The following is an 8,662-nucleotide window of genomic DNA, read 5'->3' on the forward strand; positions in this document are numbered from 1 at the left end:
TGAAGAGAGCATTCTGCTTAATGAATGAATCACTCTTATCCGAAACGTAAAGCAGACACTATCGGGGATAGTCAGAATAGATATGCGAGATCGGGGAAGATTCTGTAGTCAGTAATTTCTTAATACACTGTAACATATGTAGGATATGTGTGTGTAATCAATTATGGTACATTTCAAACCCATATGTTCATCTCTCTCTACAATACAATTTCATATATTTCTGCTCCCTGTGATTCAAATATATATGGGGAAGAATTTCTCACTTGCACAGGAGAAATGGAATCCATTCCAAAGGAGTGAAATCTTGTAGCTGTAGTCTCGAACAATTTCAACAACAGGGCCCTTTCAATTATGATATGATTGTTAACATACTCCTCAGTTTGCACTAATTTCATGCCACATTGAACGAAAAAAGTGTTTCCTGAAAGAAAAACATTTTGACAAGGGAACAGGTCCATGTTGAGAGCAGGGGGATTGTCGTTTACTTGCAGGATCCAGACTCCAGTCTGTCAACAAAGACAGTGGGGCATGGAGGTAAGTTAATTTCTCTAGGAAGAGTTGTGTATTATTATTTATTATTATGACATCACCTTGGTAGGACCCATTTCTTTGTATAGAGATCAGCAAGCCATGGCGACCATTGTGTCTCTGCTGCAAGGCAGTCAATGGACTGTGGATTATTTATTGTTTATATGTGCATCAGAGTACCAGTTCCATCATAAGTCAACTGTAATTCAGTTTGTCAGATACCTCTGTTGCCCACCACTTGAATACGATCTAACTGCTGAAAATAAATCCCACAATCAAAATGTGTATTCAGAGGTCTGATCATGAAGTGATCTTTTTCAGTAGTCCATTCCTGAAATTCATTCTACAACATGCAATTTGCTACTCTTTAACCCGATTTGTACCTTTGAAACCATCCCTTGTACAGCAGGTTATTTATATTAGGCAAGTGACAGTGAGGCCCAAGTTCATGGTTAATAGCAACGGAGTGGCGTGGAGTGATATATGGTTATGGCCAATTAGATTGTCTGGGGGCAGATTTACGACCTGAGACAGCCATTTTCTCTCCCTGCCTACAATTCTTTCACATTGTTATTCCACCGGCAAGAGACATATATTTGAAAAAAACATGAGGCAATAACACAATGTATTCTGTGTTACACAATTGCAACTGACCTGCTTATTAATGCTAACACACACACACACACACACATACACACAAAAACACACACACCACTTGGAATAAAAAATATATCTAAAAGCTCCAGTGTGTACTACACAGCATTCAAATATTCAAGTTGTGTGAGTCTGTGTGGCAGATAATGCATGAATGTAGGATTGTGTTTTATGTTTGAGTGTGTCTGTATCTCTGGGGAAAACCTGGTTTTGACTTACTGGTGTGTGTCACCGGGTTCAACCTCTTATCTTCCTGCATTACACAACTACACATTTCTTCCTGTTTTGCGGACACAAACTGCTCACCATGTGTGTCGGCTCCTGGGTGGTTTCGTATGCTGTATGTGGTTTTTCCCCTGGGGTGTCCAGGACAATCCATGCTTTTAGACTGCTTGAAAATATGCAGGGTTGTACCTGAGATGACATCGTAATTATGTCCGCAAAACATTGAGTTATTTCCTCCTCTTCTTATGTAATCTTATTTACTGCAGTACTGTCAATGTAAAACTTACTTTATACTAATAATACAGTATATCTGGCTTAGTGTTGCTTTATATTGAAATGACTGATTTAATAATTCAACCATCCAAGGCAAAATAAAATTCCTCAACTTTAAAATAAATGTTGGAAAAAACATGTATTACTGCAGAAAGGGTATATGGACAATTCTTAATTACTGACTACTGTCATTTGGAAATATGACTCATATCTTTTATAACAAACACAATCACATGGAAGAGCACATGACGGTAACCATAATATATCCTGTCATTTCATCCATCCAGTTCATTTCTAAGGAGCAATGGCACTGAGACTCAGGGTTGGACTGCTCCATACTTCATTTCCATGGTAATGTTATTAAAATGTTATGTCCATGTCAGATGTACCAATTGAATGAGATTACCATGATGCCCCAGCAGATTCCCTTTCTGTTTATTCTAATTCCATGACTGCACAGTTACTGAGCTGTTGCCCTTTCTGCACTCAGTTGTAGATGGCTGCCTGCTCGTCGGCCTATCTTCTCTGGAACAGTATTTTATTTCATTGCGGTGTTGGCTTTATTAAATGGCCACATTATTACTGATGGATGGCAGACCGAGCAAGAGACCAGATAAGGAAAGAGAAAAGGAGAGAGAGAGTGTTTGTGTGTGTGTGTTTGTGTGTGTGTGTGTGTGTGTGTGTGTGTGTGTGTGTGTGTGTGTGTGTGTGTGTGTGTGTGTGTGTGTGTGTGTGTGTGTGTGTGTGTGTGTGTGTGTGTGTGTGTGTGTGTGTGTGCGTGCGCGTGCGTGTGCGTGTGCGTGTGCACGTACACGCATTATGTGTGAGAGAATAAGGGTGTGTGTAAGAGAGAGAAGGAGCAAATTTGTATGTAATGTATTGGGGTCATGCAGCTGCAGAAAGTCAAATGAATTAGTAGGCACCTCCAGGAAATTACACTGGTTTGTGTGAGTAAATTGTTTATCTCTCTCTCTCTCTCTCTCTCTCTCTCTCTCACTCACTCACTCACTCACTCACTCACTCACTCTGACTCTGTCTCTATATGTGTCCCTTTGGGCCCTCAATGAGCAGACATTCTCTGCCAATCAAGGCCAAGGTCATAGCTGTGATCAGACAGACACAAGCTTCATTATGTTTCTCTGATGGGAGGCAACAAGCATGTACCACTGCTGCCAGCTCCATTATCTGCCTGCAGAGCCAAATTTGTCCTTGAATATCCATGGACACATTTGGCACATTGCCATGAACTTGGCTTAGCCTACTTACTGGACGTTTACTGTTGTTTGACTGCAATCAGATGTAGCTTAATTGCCATTTTCAGTTAGTTAATTGAAAAACAATCACCTGTTTGTTGGCGGCCAAGATGTAAACATGATAGGAAACTGTAAATGCCACTATGTAGAAATAAATAGAAATAATAACACAACATTTCATCAAAAAAAATAGCCTATAATGTATTATAGCCTATAATCTACTATGTTTTATTTTAATTTGCACCTGATGTATACCCCATATACATGGATGGCTTAATGTTTTGGCCCCAGAGCAAACATTTGCTGTTAGGCTCCTATTGACCCCCTTCACCCTCACCTGCTACCTGCATGCATTGTGAATTCCCATTAAGTGCACAGTAGACTACACATTGCAGCTGGCTAATGTGCAGATACTAAGAGACCAAGTGCTCCTGTGCTGGAATCATGTTTTTGACAAAAAAAAATCCCTACTGAAGGCCAACTTGGCTTTTTCCTTGAGCTCTTAACCCTTGGGATGAGGACTGCCATAAGGACATGTCTTCAGTATTGTTTCTAGGCAAACATTACAATGAATAAAAATAGCCTATATAAAACGGATTTAGTATTACTCCGTCTGACAGTGTATCTATCAAACAGAAAATTGACAAAAACATAATTGTAGATGTAGGCTATACTCATATGTATTTGTCTATCATCCATCCATCCAGCCATCTTCTGATTGGCCGTGATTTATGTCCAACTAAAACGCAGAACAGCCGGCTGGTGCGTTGGTTATTCAGAGCTCGAGCTTGGCACATCGCTGTGATCCAGAACATCACCGCGCTGCGTGCATCTGTTGGCTGCCCGCGCGCGCTCACTCTCTCCGTTTTCCCCATCTCGCGCAGGTCGCGCACCTCCACTCCAGCCACCTCTTCGCCCCTCACTCCGAGCGACGACAAAAGAGACGAGACGAAACAAAAGCCAAAAAGCAATGGTGAAGGAATAAAAGTGAAAGATGGAGTAATGACGAGAGGACGGTTAGGTGGCAGACAGACGAGGAGAACCGCTGTCGCAGAGGAGGAGGAGGAGAAGGAACGGAGGAGAGAGGGGAGCAGTCACATCTGCCGTGACTTTGGGGATATCTCTAAGTGGGGAGAAAAGGGGAGACGACACATTCGTCAGAAGCCAAAAATATGTCAGAAGAACGATTAACATGTGTCGGAATTACTGTGGTGGACCTCTTGTCGATTTTTGCGACCTTTTCTCATTTTTTCTGTTTTGCTATTTTGTCAGTTATGGTAACGTCTGCCTAACATAGTGGCCTCGTGAGCCAACGGTCTGCTTTAAAAAAAATACTAAAGGTTATCTATTTTGATATTTTTAATTTGAAACATTCTTTGGGGTGTTTGGCCTCCCAGGGAAATTTGCTTTGGAGATAACGTTAAAGAAGGACGGTTTTTAAGGGACGAGACCCCCACCTCCTCCACCCCCTTACATAAATGTTTGCGTGCCTTTAGTGCTCTCGTTCTCGCTCGACCCCCTCCCACCCCCCACCTCCATCCCTCTCTCCCTCTGAATAGGTTGCTGAGTCCCACACGCAGACAGACAGACGCATCTCATATGCTCACATAGACACAGACGGAGCTGGGCATTATCTCACACGCACGCGAAACTCACTTCTCATATGCACACATATTTATACAGACAGACCTTACCCTCCTCACCCCCACTATCTGATGACTCCCCGGCGTAGAGGCGAACGTGGTACGGAACCGACTGTAGCATCATTATCACCCTCAGCACTACCACTGTCATCACCATTCTTCTCCTCCTCTTCCTCACTACCACCATGTCCTCTTCGTCGCGCAAGATCTCCTCCGAGTCGTTCAGCAGCTCGGTGGGCTCGGACTGCGGGCTCGAAAGCCCGGGGGGAGACGGAGGGGACGGCGGTTTGGAGCCGGCGGAGGAGAACCGAGGCTGCCCCTTCTCCTCCTTCCACTCCTCCCACAGAGCGGGGCTCTGGAACGGCCGCAGCCCCGCCGAGAGGTCGGCGTGTCCGGCGGGCGAGGAGCAGCAAGGACCCGGTGGACCCCACAAGAGGGTCACCAGGAGGAGACGGGTGAACCTGGACTCACTGGGGGAGAGCCTGAGGCGACTGACCTCACCCACGGTAGGCCTCCAGCTCAGTCTGAAGAGCTTCACATTGCCTTCATGTAACATCATTAAATAGCCTATATGTCCAAGTTGTAGGGCCATAAAGGCGTAGTGTCGTATATAACTACCATACTAATATTCAGGCTCCTATGAATACTAGCCTAATATACCAATATAGTTTTTACATTTACTAAAAAATATATTTAATTGTAGTTAGTTTTTTTTTAATCATTCTGTGTACAATTAGAGCTGGTTATTATTGACCTTCTGACTGATCTTCAGAAGAAACTCAGACACATCATTTTTGAGAAACAGACAACACACAGGCTGAACACACAGCCTGAGGCATTTATTCCATCCCACACAGCTGTCTCCAAAAGTTGAAGAGAAACACAGCCATTAAGACCAGGAAAAGACAACGTTTAAGCAATTCCACCATAGTATGATTGAGTGCAATATCCTAGAGGATGTCTTTTCTAATATCATGATGGGACGTGTGCTGTCTATGAAAAGCCTCTTTTCATCCTTCACTTCTGATAGCCTGAATCATCTGGCAGATTATATAATAAATATTTTGTTGTGTGTGTGTGTGTGTGAGAGAGAGAGAGGTCCATGCTCTGTCTGTGTAGCCTATACGTAATGATGTGACGAGTGTTTCTGTGTGCCTCACTTGTACTACAAGCTGTAATGCAATAAAGCAGCTAGTAGAACTACACACACTGCGCACAATTTGGGCATTTGTTATAGCATAGTCCTTTGTAATGGTAAATCCGTTTGGGATGGGATCGTGTATAGTTGGTAAGTAAAAAAGGGATGCAATGTAATTTGACTGACCGTGCAAACTATGGTTTTCTAACTGTGAGATGGTTTGACTGCTTTATAGTACCAAGATACCAAAGGTGTGACATAGGCTAAAGATTTGACCTAGGTTGGTCCAAACTTCTTTCTGGCCAGAGCAGAGATTTCTGGCAAATATTTGCAATTTTATTATTATTATTATTATTAGTAGTAGTATTAGTAGTATTTCTTTATTTTTACTAAAGAAACTCAACAGCAATATTAAAGGAGGTAGCCCACAAACAGTGACATTCATAGGCTGACACTTTTGTTTTGGCTGTATTTAAAACTGACAAACTCTGGTGAATACAAAGTGAATTCTTTCTACATATGTTATCAAGTTGTCATGGTTAACATTTTAACTAACTGTTTACTTACACATCTAAAAAAACAGTGGAACATGATAATCTAAATGTACTTTTCCGGCTACTTGTAGAATTTAATAGCAATTTACAGATGTTTAACTTCATGTTTGGTATGTCTACTCCTGAGAAAAAGATATTTCTCATAAGCTTGCTTAACGTTCAACATTCTACACCAGTCACTTGTAAAAGTGCTTTGTCACGTTGGGCATGTGGAATACCTTAAACCAGAGTCAGCTGTGACAGGTTGGTTGTGGTTTAATATGAGGTGGCACTTTTTTAGTGAGATAGTACTGCAAAGTGTGATGTTGATGCTCAGTGGCACCAGCAGTACTAGCAAACAGTTCTCTACATTACTTTAAGCCCTTTTTTCAATGTTGATATAAAATATATTGTCTGATGTGTAGCTTAGTTTGATTTCAGTGTTTTTTGTGTCACTAATGAAGAGGTGAAGAGTGTTTTGGGGCATTGCTTGCTTGACTGACTGTTTCTCAGCCATGGTTTTTGCCCCTTGCTTATCTTACTTAAACTCTACCAAGGGTGACTTCCCTTTGATTAAATTTGTATTACTGGCTCCAATAACAGCAAAAATTGCACTTATTGGTAAACACAAGCAAAACTATCTCCATGTATTTCAGTAGTCGTATTCAACAAACAGCAACAGCTACAGATATGGTCTGTAAGGTTAAATGAAAAAAGCCACACAACTGAAGTGATCCACAGTCAACAGTGCTCCTTCACAACAACAGCCACATCTTGTTTGAGTCTAAATAGTCCACATTGTATCACGGCCAGTGTTAGAGATGGGTTGATGGATAGGCAAATGGATTTATAAAATATAGAAAGATAGATAAACAGTTCTGAGCTTGTCTCACTGCTTCAAGTCAAGGGATTTTGAGCCCACTTGGGTCCCAGGTTTATTATATAATAAGAACACTGCTGTGTTTTTCATCAGACTAGAGATTGTGGGAATAGGTTTCTCCAAAATTTGGATCGCAGAGAAGTCGATATAAGAGAGGAGTGATTGTCAGCCTTTTTTGTTGCCCAGACACAACCTCGCAAAATAATGAATTTCAACATTGGAGCTAAGAATCTGAGGTTGGTGTATATTGGAGAGGACCACTGAGAGCCAACTTCAACTCTCAGCTGTAGCTCTTACTGATCCTTATCTTTAATAGATCTGTGAAGAAATGGGGCACAGAGAACACTTAAAGATAGGTTTCTACAACACTAAATGTTCAAATGTATGTGTCTGTCTGTCTGTATATTGATGATTCCATAAAAGGAAAATATTCACATACATGTAACACAACACAGTTTATTATCCTTTGTGTTCTTACACACACACACACACACACACACACACACACACACACACACACACACACACACACACACACACACACACACACAATGGCTGTGTGCAGTGGCTGTTGTTGACTGCAATGGACCGTGACAGAGAGAACAGAGCAAGCTCTCTGTGGTTGCCGTCACACTGACCCAGAAGCAACAGCATACACGCATATACATGTGTGCAAACATTCATTTTCTGTCTCCCTCCCTCTCTCAGTTTTGTGCATACATATGGAAGGTAGCCATTAGCTTAGTGACCCATGACTTGCTGACCAAAAGGCTGGAGTGTTGGCCACAAAAATGAAAAGTGTGAGACAAGTGTGTAAGTGTGCTAATGTGTCTGTTCTGGTAAATCTACATGCCAAATTTGTGGTCACAGTTTTACTAAGGAGTATATCTATCTTGCTTTTAGTTAAATTTGCAGTTTGATCATTATGCTATATACACATTCTGGCTATTTTGTACATTTCTCCCCTCCATGATGTAGTGTACCTGTTGAAATTGGCTTTTTACTGGGATCAGCCCGTCTCTTTTGTTTGTATACTTCTCATGAATGGGGCTAGCTTCTCACAATTGAGAAAAAAATTGTTGATCTATAACCCTCCAGTGATTTCATTCCTATTAGAGAAGAATAATCAATCATAACTCCATTGGACATTTTCTATTCTCAAAAAATCTTAAAAACATCATTCCAGTATAGATTTTGGAAAGTGACAGGAGCCAAACACTATAACTAAATCAATCAATATGACCCCATAGATGATTTGAGGGGTGGTTGCAATCCCCCTTCTGTTGTCTACTTCAATATGTTAGTCTAGTCTAGTCTAGTAACTTATTGATCCTTTATCTGACTCGTGTAAGTCAGGTTCGTGCAAGTTAGAATCTATGGTCCCCACCATGGCTCTGAAATATCAGTAGCCCAACGGTGCTGTGTTTTGATAAATCCATGGTGCTGTCCATGGTGCTGAAATAGCGGACAGATTTGTAATTGCAACTTTTTCTCCCGCCCTTCGGTCAGTTTCGTCTTGGATCTATAGTATTCTT

General features: G+C 41.5%; 1 protein-coding gene across 1 annotated transcript in view; it reads left to right on the top strand.

Annotated features, from left to right (window-relative positions):
- The first annotated feature begins 3,711 nt into the window (after positions 1–3,711).
- gucy1a2 (guanylate cyclase 1, soluble, alpha 2) overlaps positions 3,712–8,662 on the top strand; it is a 39,475-nt gene continuing 34,524 nt past the window's right edge. Inside the window, exon 1 of the mRNA XM_034867200.1 lies at positions 3,712–5,082. Within this exon, the coding sequence (XP_034723091.1) occupies positions 4,762–5,082 (321 nt within the window). The 5' untranslated portion in view covers positions 3,712–4,761. The remainder of the gene's footprint in view (positions 5,083–8,662) is intronic.

The sequence above is a fragment of the Etheostoma cragini genome, chromosome 3, assembly GCF_013103735.1.
Source record: "Etheostoma cragini isolate CJK2018 chromosome 3, CSU_Ecrag_1.0, whole genome shotgun sequence".
NCBI classification, from domain to species: domain Eukaryota; kingdom Metazoa; phylum Chordata; class Actinopteri; order Perciformes; family Percidae; genus Etheostoma; species Etheostoma cragini.